General features: G+C 39.8%; 2 protein-coding genes across 4 annotated transcripts; one reads left to right on the plus strand and one right to left on the minus strand.

The window, feature by feature from the left end:
- Positions 1–7,962: 7,962 nt before the first annotated feature.
- LOC102701554 (UDP-glycosyltransferase 73B4-like) lies at positions 7,963–9,976 on the minus strand. The gene has a single exon (XM_040525269.1). The coding sequence runs from the start codon at positions 9,942–9,944 to the stop codon at positions 8,412–8,414; it is 1,533 nt and encodes a 510-aa protein (XP_040381203.1). The 5' UTR covers positions 9,945–9,976; the 3' UTR covers positions 7,963–8,411.
- A 5,070-nt stretch (positions 9,977–15,046) lies between these two features.
- LOC102702013 (serine/arginine-rich splicing factor RSZ21A) lies at positions 15,047–18,962 on the plus strand. 3 transcript variants are annotated; one of them, XR_005812062.1, is made up of 7 exons: positions 15,047–15,147; positions 15,372–15,469; positions 16,383–16,471; positions 16,974–17,214; positions 17,657–17,779; positions 17,891–18,017; positions 18,132–18,962. XR_005812062.1 is itself a non-coding variant. In XM_040525337.1 (6 exons), the coding sequence occupies exons 2-6, from the start codon at positions 15,381–15,383 to the stop codon at positions 17,910–17,912; spliced, it is 564 nt and encodes a 187-aa protein (XP_040381271.1). In that variant the 5' UTR covers positions 15,047–15,147; positions 15,372–15,380; the 3' UTR covers positions 17,913–18,189. The 3 variants fall into 3 exon arrangements, 2 of the variants coding, with proteins under 2 accessions (XP_040381271.1, XP_040381272.1); XM_040525337.1 differs by having other exon boundaries at positions 17,891–18,189; XM_040525338.1 differs by lacking the exons at positions 15,047–15,147; positions 15,372–15,469 and having other exon boundaries at positions 16,469–16,552; positions 17,891–18,189.
- Positions 18,963–20,371: the final 1,409 nt, after the last annotated feature.

Genomic DNA, 20,371 nt, shown 5'->3' on the forward strand with positions numbered 1-20,371 from the left:
TTTGGTTTGCACATTGAACTCAGAAAAAAATGTCCTTTTTTTTTCTTTGATTGATTTTTTTGCTACTTTTCTATTCTTTTTCTGAATGATTATAGTGATTGAAAAGCAACAAATTTGTGAAAAAAAGAAAGTTGAAACAGCTGAATTTATGTGTTAGTCATAGTCATGTTTATTAGTTAAAGAAGCAAAAGGCATTCTCTCTGGATCAGAGACTTTTTTTTTTTTTTGTCCCTTGTCACATCGGTCATTTGGACGTTAATTAGAAGTATTAAATATAGCTGATAATAAAATTAATTACATAAATAAATGCTATTTCATTAGATAAATTTTTTAAGCCTAATTAAACCATGATTAGCAAATGTTTACTGTAGTAGCATCACATTCATTAATCATGGACTAATTAGGCTCAATAGATTCATCTCGCAAAATAGTCCAGATTATGAAGTGGGTTTTATTAATAGTCTATATTGACTGGTTTGAAATATCAAAATGGAGTGTACCATCAGCTAGGGTGGTTTGCTATAAAAGTTCAACAGAATAGGAGGAACTTGGAAGCCACTCTTGAACAAAAGAAGCATGGTTGTTTGGATTTGTCAGGTTGACAGTGATAGGATTAAAACAAATTTGCAAACTTAATAAGAACCATTGAAGATTTATCTGTACCTTGTGGGTGCAATGTTGTTTGTTTTATGCATCAGTTTAGGATAGCACAAATTTGATCTGAATAAACAAGTACACATAGAACTTGCTGAGCTGTCTTACCACTGCATCTGATCTAATTTACTAGCATTCTTGATTTAAACTGAACTCTACTATCAGTTTCCTGCAAGAACTGGCTAATACAGACAAAGTGCAGGCATGGCAATGCAAGAACTGATTCTCTGTATTGACATAAACAAATCAGCCAGTCAAATCCCTCATTAAAGAAACTAATCCCAGGCTCTTACTTGCATAATTGCTAGCATTTAGTGATGGTGCTGGCAACATTTGACTTGCAACTGCCTCATCATGTGGTGAGAAGGTGAGGGGAAGATTGATGTGCATTTTGTTTCCATGTTATTATTATTTTTATTTCATGAGCTGTTCTTCTGATGGAGATGAGATGAGGATGAGCTGAGTTGAGTTGAGTAGTGGAAGATAACATTGCACTTACAGGCTGTTGCAACTTGCAACAGTACATGCACTTTGCTCCTTTTGTCTGCAGGGTGTTGCAACAGTACAGATGTGCACTACTGCACCTGTGATGTATAGGTGCACATATTTAAGAGTTTAAATACCAACCTTGATGACGCTGCACCACCGTCAGATTTTGTCTATCTAGCCCTCAGGTAATTTTGCTGGTACATCAACCTTTTACTACCATGTAAAATGAAGCTGAATCTGCCGCATTAAAGAATGATGAACCTTGCAGTGCCATCGTTTTATTTGATTTTAGGGTTTTTTTATTGTTGTTTATTTTCTATTATATGCTTTTAAATCGCTAAGAATATGTATATAAAAATTTTATTCATACATTTTATTTTTAATGGTTAATAAGACATTTCGCTTACAATACGTTTGCAGAAAATATTCAGCTGGCAAGAAAATAAGGATAACATAATGCAAAACTTTCATGAACTTTTGCATTAGCTTGCCTTGTGACAAGTAACAATGAATATATTTTCCCCTTTTTTTTTCAAAAAAGGGTACATTTTTTTCCCTTTTCAATGAAAGGAACTTCTTGTATGTGAGCATAGACACTATTTAATTTCAATGGAAAGAAAAAAAAATCACACAATGGTAGCTTGTACTGTGCATTTGTGCCATCACTTAGCTGGTGAGTCAAATTTTGTAGAGAACAGAGGACCACACCAGCTACAGTAAAGCGAACTTTTGAATTCTTTTTGCTTGTTTTTAACCCAAGTTCACGGTGTGTTCATGCTGGATGCATCATTAGTTCACAAATCCGGCTGAGCTAAAGTTGAATGCGACCGGTCAATCGGCACAAAAGCATGTTAGGAATTGACCATGCTATCATCTTGAGTAGATGACAAGGTTCAGACAAGCAAGCATGAGTGCTTCAGGTTCAGGAGTTCAGATTAGCAGGTCTGAGGGCCAGGGAGATGCAGGTCAAGGAAAGAAGAAACAGGTCTGGGCCATCTTCAGGAAATACAAGTACTAGTTACATTACACAATAGTAGTTTGAAAGATGATCAGTGAAGTAGCTTAAAAGATTGGGAAATTTAAGACTGCTAGTTGCACATGAGTTGTTGAGGAATTGCCAGCAGTTGCCATGACAGATTGACAGGTTGGAGATTTCAGTTTGAAATGCAATCGAATAAACAAGTGTGGCCACTTTTGCTCTTCGATTTGCATCTTATTTTGATAGACAAACTAATGTAGTACTACTAGTTTGATACAGACATACTGAAGCATGCTAGTTTTTTTTTTGTTAGACAAGTTGCAAACGACGAATGTAACTTTTCTGTTTTGCCAATTCCTACCAGAATCGAACAGATTCGTACATAAATCTTGCAGATTTGATATAAAACTCAGGAAATCAAGTATGACTGAACACATATGGCCTAAAAATTATTCACCATTCGGTCAGAGGTTCTCTAGCACATATTGCAAATCAAATACATGCATGAAGAAAAAAAAAAGACATGGTGCAAATAAAAAGCGTTCTGCATGTTCCTTTTGTTGAAAAAAAGTGTTCCATTCTCTTGGATTTCAGTGGGTTTCAATCCAAATTTTAAATATTGTTTTTTCTTAAACATGTATATACGGAAATGCGGAATACCATATTTTTAAAACTCATTCCAAGGGTTTTTTTATCGTAATTTGTTTTCTACTTTTTACGTTTAAATCACTGTAGACACATACATATATATATATGTATATGTATATATATATTATCAGGTATAGCTACTTTCTTCACGTCTAAGGTGCAGAAACACCTCTATACATATTTATTCTCTCTTCCAACAAGAAGTACAAACTCTATACATGTAGTTGTATTATTCACTTGAGATTTAATAGTGTCTATACTTTCTGTTAGGTGGGAGCAGAAACAGTTACAAAAATATTTTTCATCGTGGACGTGCAGAAAGTAGCTATTATATATATATATATAATTAAACTATTTTTTCAATCATCGATAAGTCATTACCGCTTATAATTAACACACCCTTATCGGTGCTCCTACCTCATCCAAACTGAAAATAAACTAATGAGAAGCCCTCATCGAAGTGATGATGAACTCATGTGCCATGGCTACTGTTCATCATCGGCTGAGCCTGCAGTGCACTACAACAACTCCTTTGTCCCATGCTGCCGTCCTCTATCTCAACCCCCCATATTCCCATCCCATCCCATGCTGTGCGATCGATCATCCTTCGACCAAATCCCAAAAGGCCTCACTGACCACTTTTTTTGGTCGGCATGGATCATGGAGCCACTCTCTGTCACTCATCCCTGAACTTTGACAGCTGAAACGAGATCAAGGAAAAGATTAGAAGAAGAAGATGAACAAGATTACTCAGTAGGCAGGCAGGCGGCTCTCCCATGATGAGATATGTGCCCTTGGTTACAGGGATCGATTAGCATTCCACACGAGAAGAAAATAATGATCCAAGACGGCTATGGTTTTGATGAGCAGCAGCAAGCATACCACCCCCTGTACTCCAGTAGCTGTAGCTGCAGAGGCAGGCAGAGTGCCCCTTCTTGGCTGCTTCCAGCGTAGGACGGGCTTGTATTATCTGAGGGTCTGTACGGCACCTTAAGGACTGCATGCACTTTCTCAGTCGTCCATTTTCGTGATCAATGCTTCACATTCATTGCTACGGTAGCAATGTCAACAGCATAACTGTTGGGTTAGGGCGGGAGCAGCAAGTCCAATCAGGAAGAAATCCTTACCACACCCCTAAAAGCTAGCTCGATAGGTAAGAGATTTCCCTCATTTTAGGTGGTGAAACTTCCTTTTATTTTCAATATGGGGCAAGTTGTTTCTATCTTCGACCAACAAATGTTATCAGGTTTATAATCTTGGCCTATCTATACTCGGATGGTGTAGGCTCAAAACCCAACAGACTGTGGATGCATGTGATGGGCCTTGAGGATGTGGGAGGCCGGTCAATGCTAAGGGAGGTTGGAATATGATTACATCTATGAAATAGATTACGAATTAAAATCCTAATCTATATGTGATCACCAATTAATTTATATGCAGAAAATTAAATATGGATCTATGGATGAATCCATATGTCTCTCTTCTCTTCTTTCCTTAATATTCTCCGCTTCTTTGTCGCCAACGAGATCAGATTGCCGATGATCTGTTCTATATCTCTAACATTCGGCTCTCCAACCACACTACCCTATAATCGTCCCACAAAGCCCTTCTAGTGCTTCTCTTATCGGGATAGTTCGATTACAAATTTATTAGAGTACGTAAAACAACACAAACATCCCTGTAGGTCTTTCTCTTCTTATACAATGCACGGGTGGGTCTCCTGGGCTTCTTCTTATCAAATTCTGGTCCGTGTTACGGTCCGTGTCACGGTAAACAATCATTAGGATGACAAATTTAAGTTATGGATACATATTAGGTGGTTATATCCTAAAAATTAGCTATACCGCTAAATCAACCAAGGAATACTAATATTGTGACCGGGAGATTGATAGAACACTTCTACATTTAAAATTAAGAGGGAGTTATACCAATTTAAAAGCGTGGAAGGCTCTCACCTGTTGAGGTAACCTTCGGGTAGCGAGGATTCCTCTCTTAGTTGGGCCGACAGCTCCCGTCTTAGGCCAACAACGACATTCCACAATATGTTTGCTACAGTTGACATTGTTACCGTAGTACACGCCTCTTACTGCGTACAGCTCAGGCATAGACTATTAGCTCTCTCGTTTACCCTTAAGTCTGTAAGCATAAGCAAAAATTTTAATTTCAGAGTTGATTATGAAAGTTTTGTATTATACCTTTTTAGCATTCACTTTTTTTTTTTACCAAAAGAAAGTGGGGGGAGGCCTCCACGGTTAAGGTTTTATAGATTAATAAGAAATGTTAGAGCAAGACCTGAGGGCCAGAACAGTTACAAAGAGTTAACCCATAATTAAACTGTATTTTGATGTTTATAAATAGTATAAACAAAATGAGGCAACCCCTGCCTGAAGGCCGATCAGGGGAGACAGACGACATTTTTCTAGCAAGAGTATAAAACACGTCAATTATATATATATATATAAGTAAGTTGGTGTTTGGAACGCAGGAATTAAGTGCGCGTGTTAGAAATAACAACAACCATTCTTACAGCACATGGCATATGTAAAGAAAGAGATCTGATTGATTTTCCTTTGTTTTCCTATTGAGAATCATGGGTATTATTCCGTTGCTCAAACCCTACATTCCAACCATTTCGTTGCTTGATTTGGAGGGGGACCAATAATGCTAATCTAAGTTTCGTTGTTGGAGGGGGGCAATAACACTTTTCTTTTAAATTGTTTTAAAAGATACAGTAACCATGTCCAGTGTTCATGCAACCAGCGTTATTCCGTTAATTCTGAAGCTCATGGAGAAAAAAATCAGAGTCAGCGGGCGAAACATCTTTACAACTTGAGTGCACGATGTTAAAGGTTTGATATCGTTGACTTTTGTATACATATTTAACTATTCATCTTATTTAAAAAATACATTTTATTAATTATTTTTCTATATCATCTTATTTATTATTAAATATACTTTTATGTCTATATATATTTACATATTTTTTAAAAATTATAAATAAGATAAATAGTTAAACGTGTATAAAAAATCAACTACGCCAAACAAATCAACTACGTCAAACATTTATGGAAGAAGAAGGAAGTACAAATGCCATGTCCGGTGTTCATGCAACCAGCGAGATGTCGAAACCCAGGAACATTCGACAAGTTTCAGATGAATACTTAAATTCACTGTTTCAGATTTGAATTTGTTAAAGATATTTCCTCGGTACTGGTAGCTATATTTTGGGACAAAGAATTTATTCAAAATTAAGGGAGTTCACAAACAACCAAAGTGGGGCTGAGTTCGTTGCCCCCGCTTAGATAACTTATCCCTCTCGTTTTCCACACGTATGTTTCCCAAACTGCTAAACGGTGTATTTTTTAAAAAAATTTCTATAGAAAAGTTGTTTTTAAAAAATCATATTAATCTATTTTATATTTTTTAATAATTAATTAATTATTTACTAATCTATCAATAAGTTAACTTACCTCTTCTTCCACGAGCACGGCCTGGGTTTCTTTGGAATTGTAAGGTCGTAGCCCTGCCTCTCTATGACCGAGTATGGACTGGACACTGCAGATGCACGCTGTGTGGCACCCACACCACCAGGCCTGCAGTTATGTTGTGCTGTCTTAATTATGGCCAGCGTGGATTATTAATCGGTTTTTACACGTCGGTTTATAAATTACTAAATAATATATTTTTAGTAATTAATTTTATTATTTATATTATAAAATAGATATTAAAAATAAGACAATCATTTATCTAATAAAAAACGAAACCAATCTTCCTCCTCGGATGAGTATATTACTCTGAGCCCCAAAATATAAAATGTTTTAAACCTATTCATAGGTATTAAAAGAGTTAATTATATTAATTGTGAAAATGTTGTAACTAGAGAAATTAGGTGAAAAATCTGTAGCGGTGATTGTTTAAAAAGAAATGTAGGTGTCAAATACTCAAACTTGTACGCTCTTCCTTCATAAATGATCAACGTACAATAATAAGAACATAACGCATCAAAGAATGATATCTGTATAAGCTGTTTCGTTGAATTAATTAGTTTCATATTGTAAAATTTTTTAGTCTCGTCTAAAGTCATCAATTGATGAATATATATAATTTATATATATATATATATATATGTCTAGATTTATTAGCATCCATACGAATCTAGACAGGGATAAAAAATCTTACATCGTAAAACAGAGGAAACAACAGATTAAGGTGATGTTTGGTTCCAGCAGGGACTGTCAGTATTGGATGAATTTAGACTACTAAACATAGATTACTTATTACTTATTACCAAATATAAGATTCTCTCAAAGTACTACTTGTCTTATGAACTATTTCATTCAATTTGGCCACCACCTACTGACCTACCCTTCTTCTAGTCTCATCTGTTCCTCATTTATTAAAACCATCGTAATATTTTTTTCTTAAACTTAATCATTGATAAATAACTTAAAAATACTTACTGGAGGTAGTTCAAGAGGTAGTTCCAAAAGTTTTGAACTAACCAACACGAAAAAGGTGAAGAGAGTTTTAGTTAATTTAGTTGTTTATATCTAAAAACTATCATAAAATCATATTATTCAGCAGATATAATAAGAGCCTGTTTAGATGAAAAAAAATTTTGGGAAAGAGGTCATATCAAACATTTGACCGATGTTGAAACGAGTTTTCGATACGAATGAGAAAATGAATTTCATAGCCCGGCTGAAAACCGCGAGATGAATTTTTTGAGCCTAATTAAGTCGTTATTAGCACATGTTGGTTACTGTAGCACTTATGGTTAATCATGGACTAATTAGGCTCAAAAAATTCGTCTCAAGATTTTTCTCATAACTATGCAATTAGTTTTTCGTTTTATCTATGTTTAATTCTTTATTTAAATGTCCAAAAATTCGATTTGACTTTGGGAACTAGGGGTGGACAGAAAGCTCGTGGATTGTTAGCTCGCTCGACTCGTGACAAACTCGACTCGGCTCGGCTCGTTTTCATTTTCTAATGAGCCGAGCTAGCGTTTTAGCTCGTTAGAGATAACGAGCCAGCTCGACCTGGCTCATGAGCTGCTCGCGAGCCTAATGAGCTAGACTAAAGACACACGATTCGTCGGCGTTCATTGATTCCACCCCGAAATACATGTGTTCAATATTTCATAGATTCACTATGTGATTTATTGGTTCAAACTTTAATATTTAGATACAATTTCATATGATTTACATGTTTAAAATAAAAATTTGCTTGTATAATCTATTAAAAAATTATTTACATTAATTTTTCATACATGGCTCACAAGCCTAACGAGCCAGCTCGAGCTTTATAACGAGCCGAGCCGAGCTAGGTTTTTTTAGCTTGTTACGATAACGAGCCAAGCCGAGCTGGCTCGTTATCTTAACGAGCTATACCGAGCCGAGCTGGCTCGTTATCTAGCCCAGCCCCATCGGGAACTACACAAAACCTTAATCCCATAAGAACAAAAACACCACTGTAATTATAATTTTCATGTCCTGACGTCATAACCTTGACTAGAGGGAGCAATACGCATTATTATGGGGGTCGATTGCTCACACGCGGCACCTACCTCCCTCTGCCTGCACCCCGTGGTTCCATGTAGCAGCATGGCTCGAGTGATCGACGCTGTCACGTCGCCCTCTCAGCGTCCGCCACGGTCACCGTTCTTCGGCGTCGCTGTCTTGCTGCTGGCGCGTCGCTCGCCGTCGACGTAGCTCGACCGCAGCTCGTCGATCATCCGGCGCAGCGCCACCCGTGACGTGCCGTTCTCCGCCACGGCCGACCGCGCCGCGCGCCCAGCCTCCTCGGCGCTGGCGCGGATCGCGCGGCTCTCCTCGCCGCCGTCCATCAGCTGTCGGACCTTCTTGGCCACCTGCGCGCGGCCGACGCCGGCGCCTGGCCCACGGCCGCGGTCCACGCGGACGCCGGCGCCGATGATGTCCGCCACGTGCTTCGCGTTGGCGCCCTGCTCGGCCATCACCGGCCACGCCAGCATCGGCTGCCCCGCGGCGAGGCTCTCCAGCACGGAGTTCCACCCGGCGTGGGTGACGAACGCGCCCACCGCCGGGTGGGACAGCACGCGGCGCTGGGGGACCCAGCCGCGGACGATCTTGCCGCCCGCGGTGCCGGCGTCCACCGGCGGCGACCACGTGGCGTCGGACCGGCCGAAGGCCCAGAGGAAGGAGTGGCCGGACTCCACTAGCCCGTGCGTGAGCTCGTCGAGCTGCGCGGCGGGGAGGTGCACCTGCGTGCCGAACGACACGTACACCACCGAGCCGGGCCTCCCCGCGCGCTCGTCCAGCCACGGGAGGCAGCCTTCCGGGTCGTCGTCGTCGTCTTCCGGTGACTCGCCGGTGGCGAGGAACAGTGGGCCGACGAGCCAGGCGCGAACACCCGGGGGGTATAACGCCTCGAGGATGGCGGCGTAGTCTCCGTCGAGCGCGGCGAAGCTGTTGACGAGGACGCCCGCGCTGCGGTGTTCCCAGATGCGGACCTCGTCGTCGAGGAACTGGGTCACCGGATCATCGGGGTTCCCCCCCTGGATCACCGCGTCGGGGACCTCGTCGACGGTGATCCTCACGTTCTCCGGGAAGCCGGGCACATGGACCGCTGCGCCGTCCTCGACGTCGACGTGTGGCCGTCTCGAGGCCAGAGTGAAGCACAGCGCCAGGGAGAAGGCCGACATGCCGTTGAACGTGAGGCGCCGGACGCCGGCGTCTTCCGCGACGCGCTGCGTGAACCCGAGGAAGAAGTCGGAGACGAGCACGAGAGGCGGCGACGGGAGGGACGCCAGGAACGCGGCGAAGGGCTCCCGGAGCAGCGCCGTGGCGCGCAGGAACGCCGGGAAGAGGGAGTGCGACGGCAGCGCGTCGGTGGACTCGACGCCCGCCGGGAGCTCCGGGTGCGCCGGGAACGGGATGGAGACGACGCGCACCGACGACGACGACGACTCCGGCAGCCGGCGCCGCACGAAGGGGAGGTTGGCCGGGGTGGTGACGAGCGTGACGCGGAGCTGGCCCCCGTGGTGCGCCGCGAGCGCCGCCGCGAAGTGGAGGAGCGGGATGGTGTGGCCTTTGGCCATGAAAGGGAAGACGACGACGTGGTCGCGGCCGGCCAGGAGGGCACCATCGCCGCTGCCCACGACCTCGGCGGCAGCATTTGCTGCGGCGGCCATCGTGTTCGAGGAGTCGTTGGAAGTGGGTGAGCTACGATAATGGGCACTCGGACACTGGCTCGGTCACAATTTATAGCAAGACTTTTTGCTGTGCAGTACTCCGTTCATATTATGTTTATATTATAAGATTTTTTAGTTTAAAATAAATTTATTCATGTATCAATATATATTATATATATATGTGTCTAGATTTATGAGTTATAAATAAATTTAGGTAAAATTAGAATGCCTTATCATATGAAACGAAGGGAATATGTGTTTATATATGGCTATATATTTATCATGTGCTTATTTACGTGGGGAGAGGGAGAAGATCATAGGGTTACGAGTTCGATAGGTCATGTCGAACATACCCTGGACTGGACCTGTCGAACTAGTGGTGCTCGATTAGTAGTTTTAAACGAGCCTGTCGAACAACCCATCATCAGGTGGTGGGCCCTGTCAAATGGTGGGTGTCGAACCGCAGCAGTTTGACAGGCCCAATCAAATACCCACCGTTCGATAGGGCACTAAATTTGAGATTTTTCGCAGATGGCCTCTAATTTTCCATTAAAATAATATTATTTCTAAAAAAATTCCACAATCCGTCCCAAAATAAGCGGTATAACTCTTCGTATTATTTAAATTTTTTATGATTAATCTTTTTATTATTATTAGATGATAAAACATAAATAATATTTTACGCAAATTATTTTTTATGTATTTTTATAAATAGTCAAACACTCAAAACTGGACATATAAATTACAAAATAAAGCTTTTTTTGGACGGAGTTAGTATGTAATTATGACCAGATGTGACGTGAAATAGATGCAAGAGACTTTTCAACCCAAAACAAAGACGACGAGTATCGACCGTCATTTGTTTCTTCTTGTGCTATTATAGTGTTGACGGGTAGCAGTGCTGGCTGTGGCAGCATTTACGTGGCTTGTAGCGTAGCCACACATAAAAGAACCATCATCTTATATTAATTACTCCCTTCACTTTAATATTTTCTGTTGTTTTTGATGCAGTTATCTTTAAAACATATCTATAACTTTAGTTTCCTATTAGAGCAAGTACAATAGTATAAACGGTCATTGTCTATTTAATATATACAGACAACTAAATAGACAACTCGTACAATGACTTATTTATTTGTTTGTCTGCAAAATATTTAATTTATCCTTGACACATAAATCAAGGTAATCAATGGTACTAGCGAATAGACAATACGCGGCGTACAATAGTGCTAGCGGTGTCGGTTTGGTATTAGAGCATACACCTCTGCTGTCTCTTCGCGAAGAGACGCTGTGGTCGTCTGTTAGATGGTTGGGATTTTTTTACAAATTTCATAACATATAGGGTTGGGTTTTTTTTACAAATTTCATAACATACAGACAGTTAAACATGTGTTATACGTGCCCTTAAAATTCCTATTGCTTACCACCTCCTTCTAAAAACACTACCTCTATCCTTAAAAAAATCTAGCGTTTGACCACATGTTTCATTTAAAAAATTATAATTTTTTTAAAAATTAGTCACTCGTAAAATAATATTAATATTTTATCATATAATAATAATAATAAAAATATTAATCATAGAAAAATTTTAAATAAGACAAAGCGTCAAACATTCTTTCCAAAAACTAAAAACTAAATTTATTTTGGGACAGAGAGAGCACTTTTGTTAGAGTATTTTTAAGACTCATATCTTATACTATTGGCTTTAAATTAAATATTTTAAAAGTTGTTGATAGCTAAAGCTTAAAAGTTTTATTAAAATCTGTTCAAAACGGCATGAATTGTGGAATTGAAGGGAGTATTTATTAGCTACTGCAAACTAGATTTATTTCTGAAAAAAAGTAAGTCTCTTGCATCTATTTTAAGAGTTTTTTTACCGTCTTAAAAAAAATACCTCTAGGTACATGCTTTTTACACCACACTTTTTAGTGTAAAAAATATGATATATTTAAGTTATTAAAAGTTTATACTAAAATTCTGATATCTTAAGATATTTTTAAGCATGATTCCTTGCCTCTAGACCAAACACATCACGACCACGTCTCATTTTCAGTCATTTCAAATACGAAACGAGGAAATTCAACTTGTACCTTGGTGGTAGCTAGGGGAACGTACGTATCAGTAAAGTTTGTACAGCGTTGTGAACCTGACGAGGGCCAAGGAAAAAACTAGTAGAAAAAGAGGGTGCGGTTCCTCTGCTGTAAATGCAGTGAGTACTGTACGAACAGTATTTTGTGCCTTGTGCTACAGTAATACGCAGTATAACAGCGTCTTCGTTCTGCAGCAACAGTGGATCAACAGTGTTTAGATGCTTAGTTCCATGAGTACTGTAGCGATAGACCGTAGCCTTTATTTTTGACCGTACATCCAAGATCTAACGTCCCAAAATAACCAAGCAAATGCTAATCACGTAGCATCTCTGCATTTTTTTCTTCAACGCAGAGGATCTCAATCTAGAAAAAGAACGCGGCCGCAGTCGGTCGTCTGAAAAGACTAATGGGCGCGAACACTTCCACCGTAAGTAACTTTTTCAAGTTTGCATATATAAATTTATATATATAAATATTTGTATATATTTAAGTTTATACCTATAACATTTGTGTATACAAAGAATTTACATGCATAAAGATATATCTATGTAAATTTGTGCACATAAAGCATACAAATATAATATTACACGTATAATATTTACTTGCTCTGTTTCGTAATATAAGACTTTCTAGTATATGCTAATGAATCTAGACACATATATAAATTATATACATTTATCAATGAATGAATTTAGGTAAGGCCAGAAAATCTTACAATATAAACAAAGGTAATCTTTTTTAAACAAATTTTTTACACGAGAGTTAGCATGGTGAATGTTTTAAAGCATATTGGGGGTACACACTATGTTTATGAATACTTGTACGCTATCATTGTTTTGGTAAAAAACGATATATCGTAAAATGGATGACCTTAAGTACATCAAGATATGTTTTTAGTAAAAAAATATTCATCACTATTTCTCGTATTACAAATGTAACATATGTGGCTGTCACAGTGAATTTATCCAAAACAATAACCATTAAAGCGTTTATAAAAACAACACCATATACTCTTTTGGAGTTAGAGTTAAAAAATAATCACTCAAACAAGCATGTCGTATACCCAATCGTGCTGTGTCATATCCAGTATGAGTTAAAAAATAATTGGTTTCGTAGGTAGCGTTGTGTTGCGTCTTGAGTCAAGAATGAACTCAAGAGTGACTGACCATTTATTGAACAATGTGTTGGTTGTTCAGTTAAAAATTAACTCGCGTTCACTGGCTTGTATTCGTGCTTTAGTAAGTTAAAATTTGATTGAAAAGAGTCAAAACTTAACATACGTTGTTTGGGGCAACCTGCAAGTAATTCAAATAGTTAAAATTTAACTGTATCTTGTATAAGTGGGGTGATTGCTCTATTGGTGGGTGGTGTGGGGGTTTGGTTTGATTTTGGTATGTGACGCGGTGTGTATTACGTAGCACTCAGAGCGCTGTATAGTAGTTCTATATATATATATATAGAGAGAGCAGGAGTAATACGTGCACCTCCTTAGTATACGTTATTCCATACCCTCTCTCTTTCCAGGCCTCCCAAAGGCCTATCCTATCTCCCACACTCTTTTCAAGACTCAAAAATCACCCTCTTTTCATTTAAAGATTGGTCAAAGAGTCCTCTTGTGAGTCAATCCCCTTATGTGTTTTTCCTTATGTCTATTTAAATTCACCCCTCGTCTCACAGGAATTATGTAGTAACACTAAGACAAAAATACAGTAACATAACAACTAATTTACAGTAACAGCGTCGAAACATACCCATGAGGGATCTACTTTTTGAAAACACCTTTTCTAACAATGTGATACAAATATTTTTAAAAAATAATATATGAGGTGAGAGATAAAAATGTACTTGATTAGGATCAGGAGGTTTCAGAAATCAATTGGAGAGTCTATGAATGACCAAGTTGAAGAAATATTTTATGTGACGATCAAAAGGTATCACCACTGTGCCAAATTTACTTGATTAGGATCAGGAGGTTTCAGAAATCAATTGGAGAGTCTATGGATGACCAAGTTGAAGAAATATTTTATGTGACGATCAAAAGGTATCACCACTGTGCCAAATTCTACTTGAAGATCCTCTTATGAAGCATTGTGACTAAGAATATATAAGAAGAATGCTAGCTTCTCTTCAACCTTAATTCTAGTACCATCAACCAATCCTTTAATCCTAAGGTAATTAGCTAGGGCTCTAAATATTTCTGGTTTCATCTGGAATGTTGTCCGACAGTTCTGGACATGTCCTTCAATTAGCTTCCTCCCCCGTTAGCTTCGAAGTATGCCAACGCTTTTTTTCCTTTCCTCCTCTAGAACTCAAAATATGTTGTGTAGGGAAAATAAATAGCATCATATCATCGTCCACCTCTATCTTCCTCTTTCTAACATGATCTCTTATTGTTGTAACCATTGCAAAACTAAAAAATTGAAGCCATACTTGAGAAATCGAGAAATGACAGAAATATTATATTCACATCATTAGAATGCATCGACTCCAAAATAAATAAGTCTTGATTGAGAATTGTTGCACAACTAGAACATGTATCAATGAAAAACTCTAAGAAAAGGAAATAAAATAGATCACGTACTATTTGGAGATGGTACAGGGCCTGTGGGCAAAATCATGAGGACTTTTTCCACACCTGTGTCCAAGCTCCAGTGTCGCCGCAGCGTCGCGCCTTGTCTGCGCCTCCACGCCGAGGATTTTTTCCACACCTGTGTCCAAGCTGATTTTTCCTAGGCCAGGTTGAGTGGGAAAGGTTATGATGGGCCGGGGAGGAATCCCGACTAGGCTTCAATGAACGTGTATTCTTCCATAGAGTGAGATTCAATCCGCGTCGGGCTGATTCACAGGGATTGCAGCCCAATCCCGGCCGTTCCCGGGCCAACCGAACGAGGCCTAAGGAGTCTACAGGCCCACCCGAGCCCAACCCCGACCCCACGTGGCCACGTATATCATCCTCTCCGCCTTCTCGAACCCTCCATCTCGGGATCTCGCCCACCCAGCTCCACCCCTCTCGCCACCGCCGTGCGGTTCCGCCCCCTCGCCGCCGCCACCGCCACCGCCGCCGCCGCCGCCGCCGCCGCCGACGCGAGGTCCCTCGAGATTGATCGGAGGAGGTGTGTGTGTGTGTGTGTGCTGTATGCCTGTATATACGTTCTCGCCTCTCGTCCCCTTTCGGTGATTATCCCGGTACCAAACCCTAGATCTAGTCGGTTCGCAAGCACGGGTCCGTTACGGGCTTCGGATCTGTCGGTCTCGGGGGCCGATTTCTGCGTCGTGGTTCTCGGGTTCTGGGGGCTCGTTGTATGATCTGATTGTTTTTTTTTGGGGTAATTGATAGGTGGTTGCGATGGCCCGCGTGTACGTCGGCAACCTGGATCCCCGCGTGACGGCTCGGGAGCTCGAGGACGAGTTCCGCGTGTTTGGAGTTCTTCGGAGGTCAGTGACTAACCCGCCTGTTCCCTGGATTCGCCCTAGCCCACCAGACGAAACAAGTCGTTGTAGGGCCTCAGCGAGCCCCATTCAAAAGTACTGAATGAATGAATGAAGGATTATTTGATTTTATGGTAATAGTAGAGTGTTCTAAGAAATTTATATATTGAAAGATTTCGCAAAAAAAGAACTCATCCATGTAGGAGCTTAGGAAGCGAGCTCACGATAATTGATAAGGAGTTCTGAACGGGGCATATGCAGCTGCGCATGTGGTACTTTAGTGATGTATAATTTTGGGTAATCCCGCCTTCTAGATGATTGGTCATACCAGTAGTGCACGGTGCATAGCCATTGTGTATTTTTTCTAATGTTGTAGGCTTTATCTTCTGCTTTAACTGTGCATACGTTTCCATGAACTGACACTGTCTGATGTTAGTGTAATAGAAGAGGGAGCTGTTATGATTCGAAATCAGAGGAATTCATCTGACTTAAGATATCCCAATTAAAGTCACTAATTATTTTCTTTGATATGTATTGATCTTTCTAGAGCACAATACTTTCCAGCTTTGACATCTAAGTTTAAATTGGAGCACGACCTCTCAAATTCTCAGTACACATCTATCTGACATCAATGCTTCCAACAAACACTACTCTTTGGATTAGGTTTCATCACGAAACACAAATTCAAGTCATTTTGATATGTAGAACAATTATGGGCTTATTTACTGTGTGCTGAATATGCTCTTTATGTTTCTTTTTCACTTTTTCTATTGCCTATAATTTTTTCTTATTTTCGTGATGCGCTACTGATAAGTTTCTTACCCAAGCTCATGTATTTGTATTTTGCACACAGAATCCAAATTCTGTTTGATGCTGATGGTCCTAATGCAGTTTGTTTATTGTTCTTTTGTGCAAGCAGTGTATGGGTTGCAAGAAAGCCACCAGGTTTTGCATTCATTGATTTTGATGACAGGAGGGATGCTCAGGATTCAATTCGTGATCTAGATGGTATGTGAATGTTTTTATGGGAACATAGCCTCTATCGGTTGTTCCATCAACTCAGAAACTTTCTGCTCTACCATTCTTTTGGTGAGTAATGGGGAGGTGTATGCTCACAAAAATATCTTGTGTTAGTTAAACTTCTTCTGGAGACTATGATATATGTGTATTACTTACATCATTTGTTACATTATATCTACTTGGTTTCATTGGTAGAAAATGTGATATGGACTGCTGTTTGGATTATGCTTGTCCACCCCATTCCCTCTGCCTCTCCCATCCATCCAAACACCTCTTCCCTTGTTATGTTAGATCAATTTCATTTCATGTTTGTACATAGATGGTTGTGCACAATCCACTTGGACACACAAGTTGGTTGTGTGGGGAATCTGGGACTGTCAAGGGGGTAAAGGGTCTGCATTTATGGGGGTAGTGAGGGGAGGTGATAAGGCGTAGAACTAACAGTAGTGTTAGCTTTGAATTTCTAATTGTTGAATGGCTTCTTTTATAGGCAAGAATGGATGGAGAGTTGAGCTGTCTCGTAATGCAAGCAGTGGTCGTGGTGGCCGTGATCGATACGGTGGGTCTGAGAGTAAGTGTTACGAATGTGGTGAGACTGGGCATTTTGCTCGTGAATGCCGTTTGAGGATTGGTTCAGGGGGCCTAGGAAGTGGAAGACGTCGCAGCAGGAGCCGCAGCCGCAGCCGTAGTCGAAGTCCCAGATACCGCAGGAGTCCAAGCTATGGTAGAAGGTAATCAAAATGCCAAATAACTGTTGTACTATTTTAATAGGTTGAAAAGCTGTCCATTATTATGTACTATATTGGTCACATTACCATTTTTGAGTCTGTTCTGCTACCGAGCTGAAGTTTTATTGGCTTGCAACCCTCCTTGAAATCTTTAAACAATCATGTTTCTGCATTCATTGTAAACATGTTACAATATGTCGATTTAGGTGTCTCTATGGTCACAACCAGCTTAGATAAAGCTTTCAAATTTTTTCCATTCAATATTCATCCACCTGTTCCCATTTTCCAACTTCTAGGTTAGTAGATTGTGTAAACATGTTTGTAAGTGCTAGTGAAGAATAGTGTAGAATTTAGTATACTGTTATTTTTATTACTGTACAACTAGTAGATTTACGCGAAGAATAATGTATCTGATGATGTTATAAATGATTTATTATGCAAGCAGAAGTTACAGCCCTGCAGGGCGCTCTCCAAGGCGTCGTAGTGCGTCACCAGCTCGTGCACGCAGCTATAGCAGGTCACCACAATACAACCGTGGCCGTGATGAATCTCCAGCCTATGATAACGGGTAATGCAGAATTCAGTAAGCGGCAGTTATTTTACTGTCTGTTACTGAGGTAACCATTTTTTATCATTTATACTGTTAACATTGTCTAATATGTTGCACTTATGGTGTCAGATATCGCCGCAGCAGAAGTTAGAGCTGAACCTGATGTCTAAAGATTGCTGATACAAATCTCTGTGGGTTATCAGCCATGAACAGTGTCCTATTCCAAAGATCATCTCAACGCTTGACTTTGATTAAGGTTCTCATAACTTATCTACCTTACTATGCTGTGTTTGAAGTTTTATTACTCGAGAAACTTATGATTGGATGTAGTATTCAACTAAGATCAACTGTCTTTCTGTGTGTTAATAAGGCATCGTCCTGCACTGCTTAAACGACTCGGCCGACTACGGCTATCAGTTATGTCTTCATGGTTGTGTTCGCTCTTCATTCTACGCACGCCCTCGTCTGCTTCATGCAAACACATGAGAATACAGCCCCATTAGTTGCTGCCTACAACGCCTCTTCACGATCCATATACTTCGTTGAGGATGCTGCTCATCAGTAAACAGTAATGACCTTTTCTTGTCATAACAATTTGGTAATATTGTCTTCATAAAAACAGTAAATGCAGCATCTGGAAGTACTGGCAGAACAAAGTTCTTCATAGGCCTAGACTCCGGAAACTGAATTTGCTTCCCCGGGGCCGCACTGCATATTCAGTTGGATGATTCTTACTCCTGCCCCGTCTACCATGCCTTGTGCCAGTGAAGTGAGGGCACTAGAGAAGTGCATTTAACCAGGCCGACTTCAGTAAGCGGTTTAACTGTGCAAGGTGTAAGCCTGCTTAGACTTCTATTTTTTTAAGCAAAAGCCTGCTTAGACTTCGGATGCTGGCAGTGATCTTGCTCTCCTACATGATCTTTGTTCTGCGCTATCTCAGCCTGCCAGCTGCCACAGCGTGGTGCGCTTCCTCAGCCTGCTTCAGCGTGCTGCCGTCTAGCAAAGAGCCTTCGCTACCTCTGCTTACCCGACATCTGATTGCAATTACTTGGCATTTGGCATTCGTTCATCAGATTAATGTGTTAAATGGTTAATTCTTGGGGTATCTGATAGTTACTACGGGTGACAATGTCAGATGTTATTCTATTTGCGCCAACGGAATGTCAATATCGGATCATTTTCTTTTTTTTTTCAGACCTGTGATGCATTGCATTGCGTTTCACTATCTCTGTTGATTGGCTGCGTTCGAAACAACCTATTGCAAAAGCTGACTAGCAACGGAAAACGATAAACGTAATTAGTATATGATTAATTAAGTATTATTTATTAAAAATTTAAAAAATAGATTTATTTAATTTTCTAAAATAATTTTTATATAAAAAATTTTCGTATGAAATACATCATTTAGCAGTTTGAAAAGCGTGCTAACGGCGGAAAACGAGAAGCAGTTTATCTCAACAAGGCCAAACGAACGCAGCCATTTTGTGGCCAGAATTTTTATCCATCCATTTTAAGGAGCTTCAACGTCGGATGCTTTATTTGCGGATCAACTTTTGGTTGCCGTTGGCCAACCGGTTCCTGTTGATGGAGCTGTCCAAGATGGAGACACCGTTCTCCATGACCAAGTTCTTGGCTTCTCTTTAAAATATAGTTGGTACTTTATTTCGTTGAGGTAAAAATCTGATAAAAAATACTCTATTAATGTATTGTTTATGTGATATAAAAGTATAACTCTATGAAGGTATTATTAATATGAATATAATAATATTAATTTTATTAAAAAATATATGAATAGCTTAATCTTTGATGGAACATTTGTTCTAATAAAAAAATGCACGGGCGATTGATTGGTTTTTTATGAAAAAAATAAAACGATATATTTATAAAGGAAAAACAATTTGTTAATAAAACTTTGATATCCATGAAAACTATTTTTAAAATTAAATTTAAATTTAAGATTAAAAATTTAAAATTTGGTTTACGGGCATAGTCAAAAGGGACGTGAGTCTCTTCTGAGTGGGTGGTTTGGGTGACTGGTGAGGTGGGATGATGGAAGAGGATGACGGCAGCAGTCCCGAGTCCCGACCGAAACGGGCTGAATAAACAAACAGCACGACAAGGATTAGTTAGACATGACATGATGATCCCCTTGCCCTGCTCTTCTTTGTGCTTCTGTTAACGAGGGAGGCTACGGAACGGTCGTTACTCAGAGCAGGTAAGCTGACTATAAATCAGCTATAAATATATTTTAAAGAGATAAAAGGAAGAAAAAAAATGTGAGCTACTAATTTATAGCCAGCTGTATATGGGCTCTAAGACAAAATATGTGTATAACATGTGGGACATATATTGATGTTTTGTAGGTAACTATTATATGAGTTGGCTATTAGATTGACTATAGATGAATTAGTGCTAGTAGTTGGCTATACTATTGAACTTGCTCTCAGCACAATAGATCTGATACCTAGTTATTACTCCTATTGGTAATGTTTGACCACTCGTCTTATTTAAAAAAATTAAAAAAATATTTTTTATTTATTTTTAGAAGTAGTTTAAGTATTACTTATAAATTTTTATATTTGCACTAAATTTTTAAATAAGACGAATGAT

The sequence above is a fragment of the Oryza brachyantha genome, chromosome 6, assembly GCF_000231095.2.
Source record: "Oryza brachyantha chromosome 6, ObraRS2, whole genome shotgun sequence".
Lineage (NCBI taxonomy): Eukaryota > Viridiplantae > Streptophyta > Magnoliopsida > Poales > Poaceae > Oryza > Oryza brachyantha.

Excerpts from the sequence above, each read along its gene's own strand:
- LOC102701554 (XM_040525269.1), bottom strand. The coding sequence starts at position 9,944 with ATGGCCGCCGCAGCAAATGCTGCCGCCGAGGTCGTGGGCAGCGGCGAT.
- LOC102702013 (XM_040525337.1), top strand. The coding sequence starts at position 15,381 with ATGGCCCGCGTGTACGTCGGCAACCTGGATCCCCGCGTGACGGCTCGG. Across the intron at positions 15,470-16,382 it reads GTGTTTGGAGTTCTTCGGAG|TGTATGGGTTGCAAGAAAGC; the intron begins GTCAGTGACTAA and ends TTGTGCAAGCAG. Across the intron at positions 17,215-17,656 it reads AGTCCAAGCTATGGTAGAAG|AAGTTACAGCCCTGCAGGGC; the intron begins GTAATCAAAATG and ends TTATGCAAGCAG.